At 37.3% G+C, this 25,716-nt stretch overlaps 1 protein-coding gene across 1 annotated transcript in view; it reads right to left on the bottom strand.

The window, feature by feature from the left end:
* Positions 1 to 1,120: 1,120 nt before the first annotated feature.
* The window catches only part of LOC150110579 (cilia- and flagella-associated protein 43-like), a 609,434-nt gene continuing 584,838 nt past the window's right edge, over positions 1,121 to 25,716 (bottom strand). The window contains exons 24-25 of the mRNA XM_090401881.1: positions 19,574 to 19,738; positions 1,121 to 1,354 (exon numbers count right to left, since the gene is read on the bottom strand). Of these exons, the coding sequence (XP_090258007.1) occupies positions 1,121 to 1,354; positions 19,574 to 19,738 (399 nt within the window). The remainder of the gene's footprint in view (positions 1,355 to 19,573; positions 19,739 to 25,716) is intronic.

The raw sequence follows: 25,716 nt of genomic DNA, 5'->3' as shown, positions 1-25,716 counted from the left end.
TATGCAAACAATTTCAAAAAAGGTTGAAACCGGTCTGGGTAGTGATCCCACCCATAATGCATTGCAGTATACATCTTCTAGTGAGATGTGCTTTACATTATGGGAAAATACTAAGAATAGTGATCAGAGCTTTACCCACCTTTACAATGAGTTGCCATGGTGTTGTAACATCTTTAGACTTGAACTTTGTTTCAGGCACAAACTTAATTGTTTGCATACTTGGGATTAGGAGTTAAAATAACTTGGCTATCCTAATATACAATATCCCCAAGTTAAAAAACTTATTACATCTATATCTCCTCCAGAGATTTTTATTAAAAATAAAAACACCTTGTTGCAACTTCTATAGGTAAAGTTGATAAGGCTCCGTATTACTATATCCTTGGTATTTAGGATCTAGCTACTCACTGAGGAGACCTCAAAAAAGGTTGAAACCAGTCTGATTAGTGACCCCACCCATAATGCATTGCAGTATACATCTTCTAGTGAGATGTGCTTTACATTATGGGAAAATACTAAGAATAGTGATCAGAGCTTTACCCACCTTTACAATGAGTTGCCATGGTGTTGTAACATCTTTAGACTTGAACTTTGTTTCAGGCGCAAACAATTGTTTGCATTCTTGGGATTAGGAGTTAAAATAACTTGGTTATCCTAATATATATATATATTAGGATAACCAAGTAATTTTATAAACTTGGTTATTTTAACTCCTAATCCCAAGTATGCAAACAATTGAGTTTGCGCCTGAAACAAAGTTCAAGTCTAAAGAACTTTGTTTCAGGTGCAAACTTAATTGTTTGCATACTTGGGATTAGGAGTTAAAATAACAAAGTTTATAAAATTACTTGGTTATCCTAATATACAATATCCCCAAGTTAAAAAATTTATTATATATATATATATATATATATCCCTACCCATGGTACGTTGTGTACTATAGGTTTCAAAATAACCTTTCATGGGCAAGAACAATATAAAAAAATAAAATAAAAAAGAGTATAGTACTCATTAATACTTATTACTAATATTTATTAATAATTATTAGAATAATTACTTATATTGCTAATTAGTTTTCTTCCATTACTTATTAAATTCTAGGTTACAAACAGTGATTTCTTCAAACTCTCAAGAACATGTTACTTGCCTCATGCTCTTCTACAACTAAAATATGTCCAGGTTTTTCATCAAGATTCCAAGTAGGTTCCCAAAGTTCTTCTTCAATCTCCAAAAAACATAAAATCTCCTGTATGCGACAATTCTTTTCCTTAATTCTTTCAATCTCTCTAGCTTTCATTTCATAATGACTATGAAATTTTTTGTTGAAATTAACTTTTGCTCGGTATATGATATCCTTTACAAAAAAATGCAAACAAAAATCATGTGACTTCATTCTTCAGAATGATTATGTCTAATAAAATAATTTTAAGGAAACAAAATACTTCAGTATAATAGCATGAAAGGATATTAAATTTATAAAAATTTCAATGCTATTGCTGCAATAGGAATCAGCAAAATTATGGCAAATTTTTGATATATACATTGCAGAATTCTTTCAGTTAGCCCTTTATTTAATTCCTCAAATTCATAGATTCATAAAAATATTTATATTGATGCGTTTCAATCAATGCTATTTTGAATTCATAATTAATGTTCTTACCTTCAAATAGCTTAAGAATCAGAGTATCCTAAAAACATAGGAAAATTCAAGGATTGGTTTCTTTTAGTAATATAACTTTCATCCTGGAGGAGTAAATTTTAAAACTAGAGGGATAGGGCAGGTTCGAGGTTTAGAAGTGCAGGAGGAGAGTGTGTTCCAGATACTAAGTACTCTGGATGTCAGTAAAGCTGTGGGAGTGGATGGTATTTCACCACGAGTTTTGAGAGAATGTGCTAAAGAACTAACAGCTCCTTTGACCTGGCTTTTCAATGAAAGTCTGGCTGCGGGAAAGGTGCCCAGGGAATGGAAGGAAGGTAAGATAGTGCCACTGCATAAGGGTGGTAGCAGACTGAACATGTCTAATTATAGGCCAGTTTGTGTGTCATCAGTAATTGTTAAGATTTTGGAGAAATTAGTGAGGGACCGTATACAGCATTGGGCAGATGAGGGTAATGTTATCTGTGAGAGTCAACATGGATTTGTTAAGGGACGCTCTTGTTGTAGTAATATGCTATCCTTTTATAATAAAGTTACAAGAGCAGTAAATGAGGGAAAGGCATATATTGCCATTTTCTTGGATTTAGCGATAGGTATCAGAGAGTTGTGTATGGTGGGGCAGTTTCAAGAGGCAGAGAGTTACAAGTGGGGTCCCACTGGACACACAGTACTGGGACCTATACTGTTTAACCTTTATATCAATGACATTGTCAGTGGATTGCAAGGGGATAGTCAGTTGTTTGTAGATGATGTGAAGCTGGGGAGGGTTATTAGTAATAGTGCAGATGAGGTAACCCTGCAGGAGGACACTGACCTGAAGCTAGACAGATGGGCAAATGAATGGGGGAGTGTCAGTTTAATGCAGCAAAATGTCAAGTCTTGAGGTTTGGGACACATCGATGGGATGCTGTATATTCTATTGGAGGAGCTATACTGGAGGAAGTAGGGGAGACAAGAGATCTGGGGTTGATGATTGATAGAAACCTGAAGTTTAGGGGACATATGCAAAGGTGGTGAAGGTAACACAGAAGATTGCTGCTATTATGAGAAGGACACTGACCTGCAGAGATAAGAGGGTTATCATTCCGTTGTATATGACTCTGATCAGACCACACTTAAACTATTGTTCACAGATTTGGTCCCCAGGATTTGAAGGGGGATAAATTATCTGTGGAAAGGGTACAAAAGTTGATAACAAAGACCATTTCAGGAGTGTACAATGTTAGTTATGAGGATCGGTTGAGGGAATGTGGACTGCAGAGTTTGGTGGATAGAAGAAGGAGAGGCGATATGATTGAGACTTTTAAGCTGTTGAGAAATGGTTACGGGGTTGACTGGGGAGTTCTTACGCTTAGTTGAACAGCATGAAGGAGTGATGACAAGGGGCCATTCCTGGAAATTATGAAAAACTGTTTGCAAGAGGGTGAGGAGTGGTTTCTTTGCATGGAGGGTGGTTGAATTATGGAATGCATTGCCTGATAGAGTGGTGAGAGCGAGAACGGTCAATGAGTTTAAGGAGTGGTATGATAGATTTTGTGTTTCCTTTAGAGGGACCACCCCCAAATGAGTCTTGATAGACTTTGTGTTTCCTAGGAAGGACCTCCTGCAATGAGTCTTTTGACTCCATGGAGACCTGGATGATAATGATGATAATAATAATAATAATAATAATAATAATAATAATAACTGTGTACATTTGCACTAAAGGAATAAGAAATCACTCAGTTGTGTTACCACAATCAGCATTAAAGTATTATAAAAAACAAAAAGAAACATAGTAACGTGTGTAAAGAATGCAAAAGGGCAGAATATAGGAAAAGTGGTCAGGAATATGTGGATGCTTAAAGTATATTTGATAATAGAAGTGGTGGCATACCAAAGACAGTTTACATTTAAGCATAAAAAAGATGTAGGCATTTTGAAGTAGTTGTTTTCTATGAGCATGTTAGAGAAGAAAAGTTAGAGCCACCAGAATTGAAACTAGCATGGCTTCATGAAGAAATGGTATCAGAGAGTTGTGTATGGTGGGGCAGTTTCAAGGAGGCAGAGAGTTACAAGTGGGCTCCCACTGGACACCCAGTAGGAACCCACTGGACACACAACAGGGGTGAAAGATGGGAAGATATAGTACATTACAGAAATGAAATGAGTGAGTGATGAGTAATAACAGTTATGGAAATACTAATGATGCATTGGTTTTTCTTTATATATGAATGCCAGGAATTATAGAAAAAGGGAATTTTTGTCGCCTTGATTATCTCAACTGCTCTGAAGATCACTTATCATCAAAACTTGTTTGACAGACGAGGAATATACTGAAAAAAGATAGAAATTGAATGGTAACTGAATCTGTGCTCAGAGTAAAGAACTGAGGAGAAATGGCACTGAAGTCTTTGAAAACGTATGGTAGGAAAGGATATTTAGTGAGATTTAAGATATTTGCTATAGGATAGAAATACAAAGAGTGATAAGCAGGAAATGTTTACTCAAATTACTTTGTAAAGTGCAAAATAAATTATCATTACACAGAATTTTAATTATAGAAATATACATTTGGGGAAGGAGAAACAGCATGATAGTAATAATGGAACTGAATTTCTGAAATTTTTGAAGGCCAAAATGTCTTCATGTAGTGTAGGAAAAACAAGTAACAAATGTTTTGGATTTGGTCCAACTTCAGAGGATGATTTAATAGTGGCTGATTATAATAGACTTATAAACCAATGGATAGAAGAATTTAAAGGAAGAGAAGTCAGTAGTATGGGAGTTACCAACAGTGAAGCGGCATGGACATTAGTCAGCAACATGCCTCTAGTGAGAAAGATAAAGTGATTTGGAATAAAATGGATGACCATGGAAATCGAACAGGATTTGATGACAAAAAGAGGTTTTGTGAAGAATATAAGATTCAAGCTGGAGGGAGTAGTATAGGAAGGAGAGAAAATCAGAATATGAGAAGAAACTAGCACTGAAATGTAAGGAGAATCATAAGGTGATCTTTTGCTGTGGCCTGCTGGCCACAACAAATGATTTTGGAGATGATCTTTGTGGAAACTTGCTGGATGGACACAGTAACAAGTGAAAAAATGCAGATGATATAGTATAGCTTTTTAATAATCACATTATTAGGATGCTTCATTATTGAAAAGCAAGTTTGATTCCTAGAGGGATAGAGCGAGTCAAAGAATTAGAAATGAATGAATAAAAACTGAGAATTCAGCTTACTGCAAGTGACTTGTAATAAGAACCCCAGCTTCATTCTTAGCCCATGCTGAAGGATACAAAAAATGAACAACAATCAGTAAATCCAAATCAACCTTAAACTTGCCTTCTATCTAAATGGTCAGAAGGAAGATTTAAGTTTAAGCTTCAGGTTTTGTGAAAAGGCAATTGGATGCAACTTCTGCTCAAATGTGCTTTCAACTCTCTTTCACTTCCACATAATACAATTATTGCAAACACCAAAAGATAATGCTGACCACCAGAAATCACTTTTTCCTCCAATTTTTGCATGAATGAATGATGAAGAGTAAGTGCCTGCTAGCATGCTAACTGAGTACCATATGCCTCTTGTGAACTTTTGCCAAAAAAATAAACATATGGTACTCGGTAAATAATCCGAACACTAAAAAGTCTTCTTAATCCCAATGGCATCTCTCCTATTGAATTCAAAACATTCTGCTTCAGAGCTAACACCTGTCTTCTATCATCTCTTCAATCTTCCATATTCAGCTAGTGCCTATCTCAACACATGGAAGCAAACAAGCAAGCTTACAATCAACCAATTCCAAAAAGAAAGAAAGAAAGATAAAAGCTTACAATCCAACGTGTGCATGCAAGCAAGAAATCAGAAGTAAGAGATGAAGTGAAGGATCAGGAGAGTAGTATTGAAGAGGCAGAAGTGCTTGTCAGTGGAAATGGTAGTAGCATGAGAGAGGAAGAAAGAATGGAAATGCAAGAGGAACAGGGAAATGAGTAGAGCCTGGGTGGATAGAGAGATATATATAGAGAGAGGATGTTGAAAGTAGCAGTGAATGTGTGTAAGAGATGGGTATATTGTGATATGGGTGGGGAAGTTGAAAGTGAATAGATATATATGGTAGCAGTGATAAATGTGATTGGGCAGGTGTGGTGAGGAAATCACAACCAACAAGTGGCTTGAATAGGACTGGTTATAGATCTAAAAATGGACTGTTGTGTTTGTACACAAATGTGAGAAGTATCAGAAATAAGGGAGATAAAAGGGTTTCACTGATTGAGTATATTCACTCCAAAATCATTGGAATAAGTGAAACATGGTTGAATGAAGATGATATTCTAACAGGAATAGAAATGGAAGGACACAGTATTTTCTGCAAGAAGAGAAAAGACAAGAAAGGAAGAGGAGTGCTGCTGATGATTGCAGAGGAATTATGTCCACGTAGGACAGATATGAAATAGGGAAATAGTAGCAATGGTAATAAGGCAGTGTGGTGTAAAGTGGAGTTGACAGGAAGACATATTTAGTTGGATGTTGCTATAGGCCAGGGAATGTGGAGGGTGGTGATGAAGAAATGTATAAACAACTTGGATTAGTGAACAAAGGAAGGTTAATTATTATGGGCAACTTTAATTATGGCAGTATAGAATGTAATGAAGAGATAGCATTTAGGAATAAAGAAAATGAATTTCTCAAGTTCTTGAGAGATAATTGCTCTCAGACAACATGTAGAGGAGAGCATCGAGAGCTTTAGATCTGATAATTTCATGAGAGGATGTAATTGTGAGCTGGGTTTTGCACTTTCCTCCAGTTGATAAGAATAATCATTAATTGATAACCTGGGTAATGGATAGCCATATGTAGACTTCAGTGAGGAAAGGATACACGTGGAATTATGAAGCTGGTGATTATGAAAAGCTTAGCAGACAGCTTGGAGCTATAGCACAGAATGATGAGTTGAGCAGTACAGAAATAAATGCTGCTTGAAAACTGGCAAAGAAATGCATAAGGGCATCAGTGTGTGAATATATTCCAAAGGCCAAAAGACTGAATAAGGTAGATGTAAAATGGATGAATGATTTTAAGAATAAAATCCAAAAGAAGAAGAAGAAAGTACTTTGGAGGCAGAACAAGAAGAATAACAGTAATAATCAGTTATAGGAAAGTATACAGAACAAGTCAGTAGAGTAACTCAGTTAGCAAGGATAACAAAAGTGCAGTATGAGCAGAAATTAGCAAATCTGGCCAAGAAAAACCCTAGAGAGTTTTCCCGGTATGTGGGAAAGAGAAGAAAGGATGATTATGGTAAGATGATGTTACGCGATGAAAATGGCAGAATGGTAAATGCTGAAGAAGACATTGAGGTATTCTGTGATCAATTTATAAGGATGTTTCATCCTCATCAGGATGGAATCATGAGCAACTTAAGTGTAGAGGACATAGGAGAGGATGGCTCAATTGTGAGTGAGCAGGAGGTATTTTAGGAAATAAATAACCTTGATGTCAATAAGGCAATAGGATTTGATGGTATATCACCACAAGTGTTAAGGGAATGTTGCAGGAAACTGACAGTAGCACTGGCATGCTTGTTTAACAAGCCTTACAACAGCACGGGTTCCAAGAGAGTGGAAAGAAGGTAAAATTGTTCTGCATAAAAGTGGTGATAGTGCTGTGGCTACAAATTATAGTCCAATCTGTATGCCAAGAGTTGTGAAGGTACTAGAGATACTGGTGAGAAGAGGAATATGGAAATCGGTTGATAACAGCAGTATTCTGTGTGGTTATCAGCATATGTTTGTTAACAATAGAACATGTTTTACTAACTTAGTTATGTACCATAGAAAGGGGTCAAATACCTTGGACAGAGAAAATGCATATACAGTGGTGTATTTGGATTTTTTAAAAGCATTTGAGAGACTGCCACATGACAAGCTGTTAAATAAATTGAAACGGATGGGATTGGATAAGAGACATCTAAGTTGAATCAGTGAGTGGCTTCAGATGGCTGTCAGAAAATTGTGTATTCTTCTTCTTCTTCTGCAGCTTCTCCCACTTAAGTGTGGTCACTGTTGATAATGAGTCTCCTCCACATCCTCCTGTCTTGGGCTGTCACCACATCCAAGTTCTTCATCCTCAAGTCCTCTTCTACCAGCTCCCTCCATCTCTTCTTTGGCCACTCACGCTTCCTCTTTCCTTGCAAATCCATCTGCATGACCCTTCTTCCCACATATTCATCCTCCCTCCTCATCACATGACCAAACCATCTCAACCTTGGCTCCTGTATCTTCGCTCCTAAGTTCGTAACTTTCACTGTACCCCTGACATAGTCATTTCTCAGACGATCCTTTCTGGTCACACTGCACATCCACCTAAGCATTCTCATCTCTGCTACTTCCATCCTGCTGATGTTATTTTTCCTCAGGGCTACAGTTTCTATAGCATACATCATAGCTGGCCTCACCACTGTCCTATAGATTTTGCTTTTCAGATTGATTGGTACCCTCTTATCGCATAACACTCCAGCCATCTCCCTCCAGTTCCTCCAACCTGCTTGTATACTGCATCCCGCTTCCTTCTCAGCTCCTCCATCTTCTTCCACTGCTGAACCTAAGTATCTAAAGTCCCTCACCTTCCTGATGACATTTCCTTCCAGCTCCAGGTCTGTCTCTTGGCCGCCGCCCACTGTGCAACACATATACTCTGTCTTACTTCTGCTCAGTGTCTCATACCTCTCTCTTCCAGTACTTTTCTCCATCTTTCCAGTTTAGTTCCCGCTTCTTCTCTTGAATCTGCACACAGCAAGATGTCATCTGCATACATTGTCCAAGGCACATCTTCTCTCACCTCCTCCGTCACAATGTTAAACAGAAATGGACTTAATGCTGACCCTTGATGCAAGCCAACTGTTACTTGAAAACTTTCTGTCTGTCCCAGACAGGTGTGAACACTCATCTTCACATTTCTGTACATCTCCCACACCAACCTGACATATTTCTCCAGAACCTTCTTCTCCCTCAGACACCTCCAGACTTCTTGCCTTGACACTCTATCATATGCTTTCTCCAGATCAATAAATGCCAGAAGTAGCTCAAGTTGTTTCTCTCGAAACTTTTCCATCATCTGCCGTAACCCAAAGATATGATGGTGCAATATCCTGAAAGAGGAAGGTTACTGCTGGAAACTGTATAAGGAGGGTGTGAACAGAGGAGTGAGGAGTAGGTTCTTTGAATGGAAAGTGATTGGTGAGTGTAATGCATATGCCTGATTGTGTTGTGAGTGTAGACACTTTGAATCAGTTTAAGGCACAGTTGGATAAACACTGTTTGTGACAGTGTGTATCTCCCACAATGAGTCGCTATCCCTATGGAGGTCAGATGTTAATAACAGTAATAATCTAATTACCGATCTGCCTTCTCCTCAATCCTCTCCAAAATAATGAAGGAAGTTATCTAGTCAGTCCTTCCAATAACTAGAGGCCCACCAGTTAATCAGTGGCCACCAGTATGATTCTGCCAATCTAGATTCACAGCTGATCCTCTTAGTCTACATCATTCGCTAGTAGACACACGCTATAGGCGGGTTCAGAGAAACAGGTGCTTCTTTCCTTGGTGTTTTAAAGTGATTTTGATTGTTTTGGCATTGAAACCTACTCAGAGCTTTTCTTGGAGCTTTTCCACTGATGAATTATACCTCAAGGCTTTGTTCTGTCATCTACCCTCTTTTTCTTATATATAAATGACCTACTATCAATCACCACCAATCCTATCTACAGCTTTGCCAACAATAGCACACTACATTCATCCTACTCCTTCAAACGATTCATGTAGTTCTCAGACATACCAAGCCTCCCAGCAACCATCAGTGCCTTATATCATCTTTCAGTAGGGCAAGGATAACCTGTACATCTTCAATATCACAACACAGTCCTTCCTTTTCTCTTGTAAAAGAGACGTCAGCTCATCTCCCCTAGTAATGCACAAATCACCTAGCATAATCAAATCTCTCTCTTCTTGGACTAACATTTACCTCCAGCCTCTCGTGGCATAAACACATCAAATTATTAGCTTCCTCAGCCACTAATATACTAAGCATTATTTTCCACTGAATAAGCTACCTTCCTACTACCTCTATACAAATCCCAAATTCACCCATCCTTAGAATACTGTTCACACATTTGGGATGGTGCACCTAAATCCTCACTAAATATTCTTAATGCTATCCAAGAGAGCAATTCAGTTCATAGATGATTCTTTCTTCACTGACTCAGACTTTATCTCAAAGATGCACTGCTTTAGCTATGTGTCTCTTCCACAAATACGAGGGTAGTCTGAAAAGTTCTCAGCCTTGACCATAGATGGCAACACTATCGGCAAATTTTTTTTTTCTAAGTTGGTACATTTGTCATGAGCATCCATGTGAAATTGCAAATCATTTTATCAAGTAGTTTATTTTATACAGCTGTCTGAAGCAAAAGTGCTGTCTATATCCCTTGAAATGGATAAAATTGAGTATCCACGCAGTTATAAAATTCTTTGAAAAAGAAGGTTTAACACCAAAAGAAATTCATCCAAAGTTGATAAAGTTTATGGGCACTCTTCTCCTTCATTTTCGACAATTAAGAAATGGGCTGCTGAGTATAAACATGGCTATACCAGCTTTGAAGATGATCCACATGAAGGATGTCCAAAAAGTGTAACAACACTAGAAATCATTGATCAAGTGCATAATATGGTATTGGTGATCCTGCACATTTAAAAGAGCATGTAGAATCTATTTTGCATGAAGAATTGCAAATGAAAAAGCTTTGCGCTAGATGGATGCTGTGCTTGCACACAGCAGATCAAACACGCACTTGCATGAAAATCTATGAACAGTGTTTTGAGCATTTTAACAAGAAAAAAACTGATTTTGTGCATCAATTTATTACTATAGATGATACTTGGATTTACCATTACACACCCGAATACAAACAGCAGTCAAAACAGTGGACAGGAGCTGGTTGTTCAGTGCCAAAGAAGACAAAGTCAGTTTCATCAGCATGAAAGGTCATGGCATTGGTGTTTTAGGATGCTAAAGGCATTTTGTTTATTAATTATCTTGAAAAGGATGAAATAATAACCAGGGATATTATTCCGATCTTTTAACCAGACTACACGAAAAAATTGTGAGAAAAGACCCAGTTTGCAAAAGAAAAAAATCATCTTTCCTCAGGACAATGCACCTGCCCAGAAAGGTGTTTAGCAATGGGAAAATTAAGGGATCCGCACTATGAATTGTTGGAACATCCACCCTATTCCCCAGATTTGGCTCCCTCTGACTTCTATCTCTTCCCAAAACTAAAACTCTTCCTCGCTGGTCAGCGTTTTTCTTCGAATCAAGAGGTGATTGCAGCTGTAGAGGGGTATTTTGCAGTATCTTGAGGCAGGATAATGGCACTGGATCACCATTGGAATAAATGTATTAGTGTTGGAAGTTTTTTCCCACTTGGTTAGACTATAATAAATTTAGTTTAATCCTTTATCCAAGTGTAAGCAAACAAAGTTTGCACCCGAAGTATCTTCAGGACTGAGGCAACTCGTGGCAAAGGTGGACCAAGCTCTCATCAATACTTGTCTTAGTATCTCCTAAAATACAAAGCATATCTCCTTGCAGACAAGTATAATGCTATGCATTAAGGGACCGACCAGTACCCAGACCGGTTTCGACCTTTATTGAGGTCTCGTCAGTGGGAGCCAGACCCAGAGGTGGCGATACTAAGTGGAAGAAATAGAGAAGTCATATTTACCTATATGAGTTGCCAAAAGGTTCTCTAAATCCAGAATAATTTAATAATAAGGAGAGACACCTTTTAGTGACTCGTATAATAAATATGACTTCTCCATTGCTTCCACCTTAGTATCACCACCTTTGGGTCTGGCTCCCACTGACTAGACCTCAATAAAGGTCGAAACCAGTCTGGGTAGTGGCCCTTCCCTTAATACATAGCATTATGCATGTCTGCAAGGAGATGTGCTTTGCATTATGGGAGATACTAAGACAAGTAGTGATGAGAGCTTGGTCCACCTTTACACGAGTTGCCTCAGTCCTGAAGATACCGCAGATGCAAACTCTCTTTGCTTACACATGGATAAAGGATTAAACTAAATTTATTAAATGTACTAGTCTTAAGGGAGATTATGTTGAAAAATAAAAATAATTTTGAAATTACATATTCGTTTTTTCGTTGTTAGGCCAAGAACCTTTCGGACCATCCTCATACTTCTATTGCCTCCAGCAAACTTGGAATCATCATTCCTCCACTTTTTGTTGGACTTGCTAAAACGAGCAGCATCTGTCCAATATTCCCTTTTCAGTACAACTGCAAACACATCAACCTGGCTTTTCCTCTTCCTCATTTATTCCAACTTCCTCTGTAACAGCCTATCTCATAATGTGTTTCTCAACAATGATAACTTTCAACTCTTCAAGAAAAATGCATAGCCAGCATTGATTTATTAAGTGTCACTCTTGCTTGAGTAATCTGGTTACCATTTATAATAAAGTATCAAGAGCACCTGAATAAGAATAAAGGAAAATTCTGCCATTTTCTGCATTTTGCAAAAGCACATACAGGATTACATAAATTAAAGATGCCAAGAAATTATATTCTTGGTTTAATCCATTATCCAAGTGTAGGCAAACAAAGTTTGTGCATGAAGTAATAACTTCATGACAGAGCAACTCATATAGAGATGCTAATGACTTCACATCAATTGCCTTAGTATTCCGTAATGCAGAGCACATATCCTTATGGACATGCATAATGTTATTCATTATGGGAAAGGCCACTATCCAGACAAAACCTTTCATGTGCAAACTTTGTTTGCTTACACTTTGATATAGGGTTATTGTCTTGGAGTGGAAATTGGCTTCTTTTAGACAAAGAATCGTGTATGGGGTATCAGTGAGAAAGAAGACTGCAAGCAGAATGTGTTGGTACCAATACACGTTGAAACCATTGCTTCACTTTGACCCTTATATCAATGATAATGTCACTGGATTACTGGAGATATTCAGATACTTGCAGATGATATGAAAATTGTGACATTGCTGATGATGTTGCTCTTCAGGAAGATTTGAATAAGCTGGAAAGGTGGGTAAATGAATAAAGATATCAGTTTAATACAGCTACATGTAAGGTTTGTAATTTGGAATCCACAGATGAGAGATTGTATACTCTCTTAATAGAGCTATATTGGAAGAAGTGGAGGAAGTAAGGGATCTTAAAATCATGGCAGATGGAAATTTGATGTTCAGAATATACTGTAAAGATTGTGAAGACAAACCAGAGAACCGCTGAAGTAATGAGGAGAAGAATGACCAGCAGAGACAGTTTTGCAAAGACAACATGGAGAGTAGCAGTAGCATTCCATGCTACTGCCACTCTCTGGCTAAAAAGTCAACACTGCAGGATGGATTAAATTGGCAACAATGTTCAAATATTCCTTGGAGAAAACCTGATCTTCTGGCAATATCAGGGTACGTGTTCTGTACCAGTAGAATATGCAACATGACACCACCTCCAATTGTGTTTAGGGATGCCTGCCAAATTCTCTGCATACCATGATTTGTAGGACCTATATGACATTTTTCCAGTCTTCCAGTGTCTGTCATGGTGTTCCTAACAGTACTGTAGATAAACTTTCTGGTTCTTCACAGAAATTAGCAGTTTCTATATAGGCAGTTGACTGCCAATACTGACCTCTTCAATTCCTTGCTACTCCTTATAGTTTGATGAGATAGTCAGGAACAGATTAAATCCTTATAGTCAGGAACAGATTAAATGCATCAATTAATTGCTGCACACAGGAAGTTCTGTTTGTCTGTACAAGCCTCTCAGATGACAGTGATCTCATTCCTAACAGACACTCCTTGGACCACAGTTATTCCACTTAGACAAGCAATGTGATTTATTTTTCCACTGATTAAACACCCAAGTTATCACACTTTTTGAGGAAACCAGTCAGTTCTGCTGTTTTCAAAACTGAGGTTCCAGGCAAACAGGTACCCACAATAAGTCCTTTATCAAACTCCAAAAGTTCCTTTGTTTTTCCCATTGTGATCAACACTACTGATGATTACTAACACCAGTATTCTTAAATAGTTGCCTAGAACATGTGGTGACCAAGTATTTTGCATATATGCTGAATAAGTGACGTTTATGTACATCAACATAAAGTTTCTAATTCAGTGGCTGGTATGTGTATATCAACATAGCACAAAAAAACTTTCTGCCATTAATTTGGTGATCCCACACTAACTGATATACTACAAATGGCTCTGCATATGGTTCTCTCAATATACCCTCATTCCTATTATTCCTCTCACTTGTCAACTGTTAGTTGTAATATTGTAAGACAGCTGTTAATCTGTGTCCAGTAATTATAGTTTGATATGAAAATATTCATCATCAACTTTTATATGTAAGTTTAAATATGTAAGTTTACTTTATATGTAAGTTTAAATCAAATAATAAATCAGGTTGCTTTTATCCTGTGTGTTTACTGATAGCTATATTTCATACACCTATATTTATCCTATTTTATTTATATTCGTGTATATATTCTTTACATCTTACTCATCTTGGCTTGTTTCATTAATTTAAAGTTATAATTTTCCTGTTTATATCCCCCCCTCCGCTTCCCCAATCCTTCCTTTAATAATATATGAGAGATCAGAGAAAGAGGAGGATGAAAGCAAGGAATTATAATGTTCAAATGATGATGGAGGAAGCATAATCCTTTACTAGGGAGGAGGATTATTATTATTATTATTATTATTATTATTCCAGAGGCCTGTGTAGCTCAGTGGAAGTGATGCTTGCATCCTCTGCACTTGGTTGCTTGAAGTCAGACTTAAGTTCAAGTCTAGTCGCCGACTGGAGGAACTTTTTCTAAGCCTTTCTTCGACCGATTCCCTAGTTAGTCGATCTCTGGCATCTGCAAGCAGGTTTTTCCTCCTGGAAACTCGGGTTTTTTTTATCTCGTAAACTCAAGAAAATCGACTGTAGTACCCACATTATTTCAGACAGTAACATATCTTGTTAGGGTTAGGTACTACCAAGAGATGGCAGCACGTGTTTGCCAGCCTCTTCATCAGTGGCTGCTATAATTAGTCATAGACATGGGTCATCTATCTCTGATTGGCTACCGGTGAAGATTGAACTGCCTGCTCAGTCTCCAAAAAGCTAGATAGGGTATAAAGGCATCGCTTACTCCCTATAAGGGAATAAAAGGCATCAGCTGATTTTTTTTTTTTTTATTATCATCCCAAGAACTCATGGAGTCAAAGATTTATCTAGGAGGTCCCTTTTGTCATACACACACACCTCACCTCATCATTCCAATCATTCACAACTTTATGCAAAAAATCAGCTTCTCGAGAAGCTTACAGAGCTTCCAGGTTCTCCCTCACCCTCCTTACTTTGTGTTCCCCCTCAATCTCCCAAACATTATACAAAAAACTCTTCAATGTTAATCCTATAACAACCCTTGTTATAGGATTATACTTGTAGATCTTTATCATATCAGTCCTCTTCCTCCAATCCACTACTAGACCCTGCAATTGCATCAACTCAAACTTCCTTCATAATCAACATTGAGATCAAGAAATTATGGTTTGGTGAAAGAAATAAAAAATAAAAAATACTGAACTTCGATCCCCCTTTCAGTACATGTGCTATGAGATATGCCATTCAATTGCATGCACAGTAATAGAAGGGCACATGTAGAGTCTATACCATTACATTTAGCTGTAGCAATGGTGTTGACACTGGAAGAAAACATGTTTATTGTTGAGCATTATTTCTTTGATACAGAGTTGGTAGAGAATATGCTTTAAGCCTACGACATGTTTGTGAGCAGTTTGTTGTTTCTGTAGGTGCAATGACAAATATTTATGAAGAACTGTCCTTCCTCCATAATGTCTAGTTCTTGGAAGAAGTATATTTCCATCCAAGTGGACATGTAAACAGATGAGACTACGTGTTTTTGGTTTCATGAGACCTGAATTTTTCTAAGAGAAACCTCTTCAAAGTGAGAAGGTCGCTGCATGGTGTGCAGTTTCTGGAAATGTCATAATTGGGCCCTACTTCACTGAAGAGGGTAGTGTAACAGTAAACTCGAATAGCAAATGCTACATGAAGAATGTGTTGCTTGCATTCACCCAGGATTGCATAGGATGTCATACATAAAACATCCATTTCATGGATAGGTATTCCAACAGGACAAAGAAACTTGTCACATATCACACGGTTCTAGAGCCTATTTCTCAGAACACTTCCTTGGGAGGTTCATTTCGAGGTTCACAGAATTCTTGTAACCTTGATGCTCTCCTGATCTCACATCACTTGATGCCTTCATTTGGGGTATGTTGAAGGAATGGATATTCCACTATGACCTGCCTTCAAACCTTGATGAACTAAGGAATAAAATTACATCATATGTCCAGCAGATGTCCCAACCCTTGTTGTCCAAGATGACAGAGAACCTTCACATGCACTACAAAACATGTCTTGAAAGACAGGGATCCCATCATGAGCACATACTCTACCATTGTTAATGCTTTATTTGACCAAGATTCTACAGTAGTACATATCATCATGTGGAAACGTATATTTCTTTAATAATAAATCCATTTACTCCATAACAAATATCGTGGTAGTTTTTCAGGACTTTTTTTTGCACATACTATATTTAAGTGAATCGTCTTAGGACCCTCTCGTTATCCTTTTGAAAACCAGATGAGCAAATCTATGCACAATTATCCATGGCCTCATAAGAGCCTTATACAATGGATCCAGAATCTCCTTACTTCCACAAGTCAGTGTCCAACACATCATTGCCAGAATTTGTGGGTTATTATTATTATTATTATTATTATTGCTGTGTTGTCCTCACAAGTTTGGCAACGTGTACTCTAAATTTTAGATCCTTATCCACCATCACCCCAAGATCTCTTATTTTTCCTCATATCCAACAATATATCCCCACCAAGAGTAAATTCTAATATCTAACAATATATCCCCACCAAGAGTAAATTCTACATCCCATCTTTGTTGTCCACTTTTAAAAACCTTACATTTTGCAACATTGAACTGGTATTCCCACTCTTGTGCCCATTCACTCAGTCTATTCAAGTTTTCTTGTAAGCTCACAACATCTGCTCTACTCCTCATAGTTCAACTTTGCATCATCTGCAAACAACTGAATATCCTCATTAAACTCTTACTCAATATCATTAACATGCAGCAATGGCCCTAAAACAAACCCCCTGATGGACATCACTAATGACTTACTCTTCTGGGATGTTGTTTTCCACAAATTGTTGATACTTATCAGGCAACAAAATCTGTAATCCAATGAACTAGTCAACATTCAACCCCATCAACTCTAGATTCATTATCAACTTATCATGCAGTAATCTATTGAAAGCCTTTTCAAAGTCTACATATACTACTGTGCATCCATCTCCCACATACAATGCTGCCCTCACTTTATTGTAATACGTAAGTAGATTACTAAAACACGAACTCCCTTTAGCAAATCTATCCTGTACATCAAAGATAATGCCACTGTTCTCAACCCAATTCTAGATACTGGTTCTCACCAGCCTCTCAAACACTTTAAGTACAACAATTAACACACACAGATAGGCTTATAATTTGATGCTTGAATTCTGTAACTTTCCTAATGAAGTGGCAAAATGTTGCCTTCCTTCCATTCCTTTGAAACTTCATCCAATGTAAGACTCATATTAAACAAATATTTTAAGGCAGATGTCAACTTCCAGGCACATCCCATCAAAATACATGGAGATATATCATCAAGTCCCAAAGCCTTATTGACATCAAGTTAGCACAATTCCTCATATATATCATCCTCACTCACAGTCTCTCTTCCTCATTATCTACTGCTCTCAAACTCTCTATGATATCACATTCATAAGAATGAAAGGCCTTTATGAAATGCTCTAACTTCACAGCAGTTGTCCTTTGTCCTTAGACCATTTTCCCCAATCAATGCCCTTCTACCATAATATTTCTTGTTTTGCTGACTACATATTGAAAGAACTTCCTAGGATTTTTTTTCTTGGCTTCATTAACTAACTGCTGCTCAAACTGAACTCTCTATCCGCACCAACTGAGTCACCCCTCTTGCCTTCTCTTTGTATTCCTCATGGAATTGATTATTACGACTTCTTATGTTGCCACCATAATGACCTTTTTCTCCATTATTGTATGTTAATCTCTTCATTCATCTATTTTACATCTACTTTTTTAACCTTCTGACTATTGGAATATATTTAGACATTTCTTCTACTAGATAGCTCTTGAATATCACCCGAGTCCTCATTCTATGCTACAGATGCAAGCTAACATTTGAGCATCTCGTAATCACCAGCCTTGTAGTTCTGCATATACCATTTCCTCAGAGAAGTTCTCACATAGGTGGCAACCATTCAAATAATTACTTCATGGTCACTCTCATCAATGAGGAAAATTGGACATCTCATTTATATTAACATCCCCCGATGAGATGATCACATCTAAAGCCCTCAATCCTTGTGTGCTCTCTCTTATGTAGTGTCTGAGGTAGTTGTCCTTCAAAAACTCAAGAAACTTTAGTTACTTTACTATGATTGCTATCTCATCATCTCAATCAATGTTTCCATAAAGGAAATCACTCTTTTCCTATTTGTTTAGCCAATTTGCATATACATTGTCTGGTTACTACCCTCCACATTACCAGGTCTACATCAACATCTAACAAAGTAACAAAGTATTAGATTCTATTCAACTCTATCTCACACCATACTGCCTCAAAACCACTGCTACCATTTCCCCTCTTGCAACTCTACCTTTATGGACATAATTCTTTTTCTAATCAACAGCACTCTACTTCCCTTTTTGACCTTTCTGTCTTCTTGAAATACACCATACCCTTCCATCTCTATTCCTGTCAGGATGTCATCCTCATTCAACTATGTCTCATTTATTCCAACAATTTTTGGGTGAACAAACCCAATCAATGCAACCATTTAATTTCCCTTGTTTCTTATACTTTGTAGCATTTATATAAAAGCATAACAGCTCATTCTTCAATCTATAAGAAGTTTCAGTGATACCACTTATTAGATTAAACTTCTCCATATCCTTCTCCAGAACTTCCTTCAAATCCTACTATTTTCCCTACATCCCATGTAATCCCCTTCCCTTTTTGTCTGCACACCCATTCATATCCTCTCAGAGCTTAACCTTTCTCACATTGCATTCCCCAGTCCACCATGAGTCTCCCCATTTCCCTGTTTCCTTGCATACTTGTTCTCTCATTCTCTGCACTCATTACTCTCTCTCTTCCAGCAGCAGCCTCTCCAAATTATTCACAACAAAGCAATGAAATGCAGCCTATCATTTAACCAGTTCAATTCTTCCTTCAAATTCATTGCACACATTAAAAAAGTGCACTCCTTTCTGTTCACACATTTCCACTAACATATCTTTCATAATTTTTGCTCTTGGTTTCATCCTATCACTCTCATACCTAGGCAATGTGCTGACTATATTTCCTACCACACTATTACCTTTTATCCTTCTCAACAACCTCCTGATATCCAATCTTACATTCTACTTGTACCCTGTCAAGTTATTTGTCACTACTACTACGACTACTACCAACTCTCTTGCTCGCTTACTTGTCAAATCCAATATCTTGATCAGACTATTCATTTTACATCCTAGAAAACGTACCTTGTGCAATATTATCAAAATAACAAGCACTTTAGTAAATAAGTAAGACCTTATTCATTGCACTACACCAACTGTGTTCATGCTGGTTTTGAAGTACAAGATATTAATACAACAAATCCAGAAATTAATATTTAAAAGAAGTTTTAAGTACCTTGAGAATAACAATCTGGTTTCTTTTCTGCTCAGGAGTCATTATTTCAAACTGATTATATAGAAATGAAGAATCAATATCAATTTCCTTTCTGAGACTACCTGCAAATCCAGTACGATAACTATCATAGCTTTCGAGTTCTTCTTTAGAAGCATCTAGTGTATTCTAAAGGGATAAATAAAATTCAGGTATACTATAAAAATTTACATGTTAAAAATATAAATATTTATAATATGTAAACACAAGAAGCATTAACCACCTCACCAGCCATTATGGATCAAACACGCATCCTCATACACTTCGTATCCATCATATATTTCAATGTAATATCAATGGTATCACAATTTTAACATGCACTTCGCATCCATGATAAACTTGACGTCTATAGATGTCTTTGCCGGTATCGTGATTAAATAACTTTATTTTCAAATATTTTAACCTGAAATTAACAATCCATCTTCAGTGTAGGAAGAGTTATATAAGATAGAATACTAACAATGGTCATTTAAAATTATATTAATCACATGTACATATGTTGTAACAACATTGAGATATGATTATAGTATATATAAATATATATACAGGGTGATCATCATTAAAGAGGAGATATTCAGAGCCCTGTAATAAAAAATGTATCATACGAAATTCAACCAAACTTGGTGTAAGTACACTATGGAACATGGGGTTTTTATTTACAGAAGATAAAAATGGTACAAAATTCTGCCACAAAATAATTCATTGAAAATGGAATGAATAACACACAAGGGTAAAGCAGTGCTCAGGCAATATCAAAGCAAGTGGACATACGATACTCAATTGTGTGGAAAATCATGCGTCGAATGTTGAGATTTTTCCCCTACAAGATCTCTCATACTCAAGCTTTGCATCGTTGTGATGCAGGTCTGCAGTTTATCCTGACGATCTTAGCTTGAATGGAGGTGGATAATGCATTCCCATGGAAGATCTTGTGGAGTGATGAGGCACATTTTTATCTGAACGGTAGTGTTAACTCACACAATTGTGGAATTTGGGCTGCAAATAACCTTCACGTGTTCCATCTGATTCCTTCATACTCACTGAAAGTCACAGTTTGGTGTGGTTTCAGTGCGTTTATTATTGGTTCATACTTTTTCAAATAACTTTGCCTGACAGGACCAGCGACTTGTACCATCTCTTCTGTTAGGTATTGAGAGATGCTGCACAACTTCGTAGTTCTGCAACTGCAGCATTGAAGATGCCTTGGCTCTACCATATGCATGCAAGATGGAACACTACCTCACATTGGATTGCCAGTACAGTGAATGTTACAGAAACTTAATCTCGTTTCTTCTAGGCCACTTGTGGTTTTATTTAGTTGACTCCCAATCACTCCCATACTATTTATTACTGCATTATTCACCAAAGACTCACCCATACATAATCCTATTCTAGTTACTTCAGCTAAAGTAACCTCTATAGTCCTAATTTCTCTGTTTAACACATTAAACTCAGTTTTAACTTCCAGTATCTCCTTACCGAGCACTTCCAATCCCTTATGCAGAAGATGAAGGTCATTTTTCATTTTCATGAACTCCCGCCGAAGTTTTTCCGCTACAATCCCAATGTCAGCTTCCATTCCTAAATGCTCCAGCCTATCCCAACACATCTCACATACGTCAACATTTTCATTCTTCTCATTTAGCCAGACCGACCACAGATCCTTCACATTCTTCGGTGCATACATGTAGCAGTTTCTGCAATGCATCCATTGTGAAAAATCTAACGCTGAGCCAGCCTTTCATGTAGAAGTAGAAGTCCTGGCGTGACCCTGACGTACATTTCTTGTTGGACGCCATCTATACACATTGAAGTAGTGAAACAAAAAGCAGCGAAAACATAATATATACAACACAGTTCCAAACAATAACACCACTGAAGGACACTTGTATCTAACCGATGCACAACTGCAGCACAATTTGAGACAAAAAAGCCACACTATATTTAAATTTAAAAACATGTTTTCTAGACTAACTAAACACGACTGCCACATTCACCAAGGAGAAAGGAAGTCATATTGAACAACATCTGTAAGTTATACGAACAATGAAAATAGCTTTGTTGTGTCTCTTCTAGTCATTACTGTTTAATTAATTCAAACCCACATGCACCAAACATTCCCTGGTGGCAGGAATTTTACTATTTTTTTATCTTCTATAAATCCCTCCCCTTCCTGCATGAACTAAGTTTGGTTGAATTTTATCCAATATATTTTTTGCTACGGGGCTCTGAATACCTACTGTATATCTACCGCTACAGGTTTGAGTGCATTCACCAAAGAACTGACAGCTCTGTTAACCTGGCTTTTCAATGAGAGTCTGGTAATGGGAAAGCTGCCCATTGAGTGGACAAAGGGTCAGATAGTGTCATTGGGTGGTATAAGGGTGGTAATAGAATGGAAGTGTCAAACTATAGAACAGTTCATATTTCATCAGTAGTTAAGATTTTGGAGAAATCAGTGAGGAATCATTTACAGCACTGGGGACATGAGGGTAATGTTATCTGTGAGAGTAAGTATGGATTTGTTGAGGTGGAGCTCTTGTTTTAGTAATCTGATTACATTTTATAAAAAAATGACAAGGGTCATTGATGTGGAGGAAAAGCATATTCTGCCTTTTTTTTTTTTTTTTTTTACTATGGCATTTGACAGGGTGCAACACAGTAATCTGATATTTAAGTATAACACATGGGTTTCAGGTGTCAAGTTGGTGAACTGGATTTGGGATTGGCTGTCTGATAGGTGCCAGAGAATTGTGTATGCGGGAGCAGTATCAAGAAAGCAGAAGGTTACAACTGGAATCCTACAGGGCTCAGTACTTGGACCTGTATTGTTTTTAATCTTTATATCAATGACACCAAGAGTGCAAGGAGATATCAGCTGTTTGCAAATGATGTGAAGTTGGGAAGGATTATCAGTAATAGTGCACATATGGCAGCCTATCAGGAGGATTTCGATAAGCTGGACAGTTGGGCAAATGAATAGGGCATCACTTTAATTCAACTGAATGTAAAGTTTTGTAGTTTTGGATACATCGATGGAAGGCAGCTTACTCTTTTGGAGGAACTGTACTGGAGGAAGTGAGAGAGGTTAGGGATCTTGAGGTGATGATTAATATAAATCTGAAATTCAGGAACATATTGCAAAGGTGATAACAACCCAGATGATTGTTGCAATACTAAGAAGGATGCTTTCTTTAAATTAACATGAAAAACAAAAGGAATAAGTAATAATATTTATATAAGGAAACATATATATTTATAACACAAGTAGCTCTTAAATAATAAGAAAGATGCTGACCAGCAGAGGTAACAGAGTTGTTATTCCATTGTATAAAAACCTGATCAGACCATATCTGGACTACTGTGCTCATATTTGTTCCCCAGGATTGGAAGAGGATAAATTAACCTTAGAAAGAGTGTGGAGGCAGATAACAAAGATGATATCAGGAGTGTACAATGTTAGTTATGAGGAAAGAGTGAAGGAATATAGACTTCAAAATTTGGTAGATAGAGAAATGAGAGGTGATGTGATTGAGACATTTAAACTGCTGAGAAAAAGTTGCTGGGTTGGCACAGGGAAGTTGCCATTGTTCCACATCTGGTGGAACAATGGAGAGGAGCAAGTACAAGGAGCCATCCCTGTAAATTGCAAAAGAAAATTGTGATCCAGAGGGTAAGGAGTGATTTATTTGCAAGGAGGTTGGTTGAACTGTGGAATGTTTTGCCTGATAGCATGGTGAGAACCTGAACAGTGAATAAGTTCAAGAAGTACAGGGTGTTCGGGATAAATTTGACATATTTATAATTAATTATATTTTTCCGTAAGTTACATGTATTAACACACACTTCTCTTCATTTAAAAGTTTGGACCCTTCTTCATTCATATACAAGATGTCAGAAAGGATGGATAGCTGGAACCCACCTGAATCATGGAAGAGAATAACTTGTATCATGATGATTCGTGCCCGCCATCAAAATAAGGATATTACGACTGCTGCCCAATGCTCCCTGAATACAGTAAAAACAATCAGGCATGAACTAGAGACTTGCAATGGTGACTACGAGGATGTAGCAAGAAGAAAGATCCCTAGCAGACGATCTGATTGTGTCCGTACAGCAGAATTCCTCGCAAATCTGCAGGAACAGGTGTTGAAGAACCCTGGCATTGGAATTCGGGCTTTGTTCATGGAGTTGCTAACTGTAGTCAAGCCCTGGATAACAAGGGTAGCCAATGGTAGGCCGTATGTATGGCAGCAGGATTCGGCCCCTTGCCACACCTCTGGGAAAAGTCAAAAATGGTTGTCTGAAAATTTCTACGACTTCACCAGTCCAAATGTTTGGCCTCCAAACTCCCCAGACCTTAACCCCATGGATTATTTTGTATGGGGCGCAGTTGAAAAAGACACCAATCGCACTTCCAGTAATACAAAAGCCCAGTTAATGGATAAAATTAAAACAGTTTTTGCGGCCCTTCCCAGGGAGACTGTAGCATCAGCTTGTTCGAGGTTCCGAAGCAGAATTGAAGCTGTGATCGATGCTAATGGTGGTTATTTTGAGTAAATCTTGTTGATAGTATTGTAATTAACTCTGCCTGTAATGTTTTTTTGTCAATTCATTAAATTTAATAGATACAAAGAAGATTTTCTTTTTCCTTACAAAACTGTCAAATTTATCCCGAACACCCTGTAGTATGACAGATTTTGTGCTTTTTAGGGTGATATGAGTCTTGTAATTCCATGGAGGTCCTGAATCATCATCATAACAATGATAATATGGAAATATGACTTTCATCCTTTGAGTTGGCTTCAATGTGTCCACAGATCTAGCACCCACTGAACTTTCTTTAAGGTTTTCTTTGGTTCTGATATTGGAACAGTGGTCTTCTAGCTTATATGACAGATCTCGCTGTCTAGTTCTGAACGATCTCTTTGTCAGGTCAGTATTGACTTTAGTGTGTGCATTACTTTGGATGATTATGGGTTGTCCTAGCTTGTGCAACAGTGATGTATTTTGCAGTTCTCTCATCTCAACTACGCCATTTCACCCTTGAGGTTGCCCAGTCATGATAAAATGGCATCTTACTATTTTGTACTGATCATAATATCTGTTAGTTCTTCCTTACCAACTGCTCTTAATTCCTTCAACTTTACTGATTAAATTTACTGATTTAATTTAATTCACTAAAGAAGGATTCCAACTGACTGCAGCAAATATACAGGATGCAGTGTTCTACATATATATATATATATCAGGGACGAATATTCCTGGTGTGCGGTGAAATATCAGTATCACCGATATTATATTTTTGCATTTATTCCAATTAAATACTCATGCAATTGTTTGCAGACTTCGTGCAATTCCTAAAATTGAACACAATATACTGTACTAATGCTTCATTGTTCTCTTCACGGGGGGGGGGGTAATAAAGCATTAGTGAAGAAGGCATGGCTGGATGAGCATTGTGTGCAATAGTGTATACCTCCCATGATGAGTCTCTGACTCCGCTGAGGTCAAATGTTAATAATAATAATAATAATTTAACCTCTACTGCTACTCAAAATGGTAATCCTTTATTCCCTTAATTTTTTTTCTTGTCTTTTTCTTGTACTTTTTTTTTCTCTCTCTCTCTCTCTCTCTCTCTCTCTCTCTGAAACAACTGTAAAAGTATGGAAAACAAATCTAAAGATAGGGGCAATAATTAAAAACTGATTAAGCATTCAGTTCTAAATCACAATAAACTCCTGGATCAATATCTGCATGTTGAACAGTGCAAAAATCAAATATAATTAATGATAGGGATTTTTCAAGAATGTTTTGTTGTAAATGCAGCATCTCTACATAGCAGAATATGAAAACAATGTCTGTGGAGTGACTGAACAGGAGACCAGAAGGTCTCCTGTTCAATCACTCCACAGTTGAAATATGTTGAAACTGTGATATTCTGTGGGTTTATGAGTTATCAGTAAATATGAAACTGATTGATAGAACAAAAAAATCATAGAATGGAAGCAGGCAAGCTATCAAAAGGAAAGAAAGTACCGATGAAATTGGTTACATTGTAGAAGCAAAACAAAGTATGAATGAGGAAATGAAAGAAACGGATAACA

Source organism: Typopeltis vanoorti, chromosome 1 (genome assembly GCF_054136105.1).
Source record: "Typopeltis vanoorti isolate ZY-2024b chromosome 1, IOZ_Tvanoo_1.0, whole genome shotgun sequence".
Classification (NCBI taxonomy): Eukaryota; Metazoa; Arthropoda; class Arachnida; order Uropygi; family Thelyphonidae; genus Typopeltis; species Typopeltis vanoorti.
The sequence above is the reverse complement of the archived record's forward strand: the minus strand, read 5'-3'. Positions and strand labels throughout refer to the sequence as shown.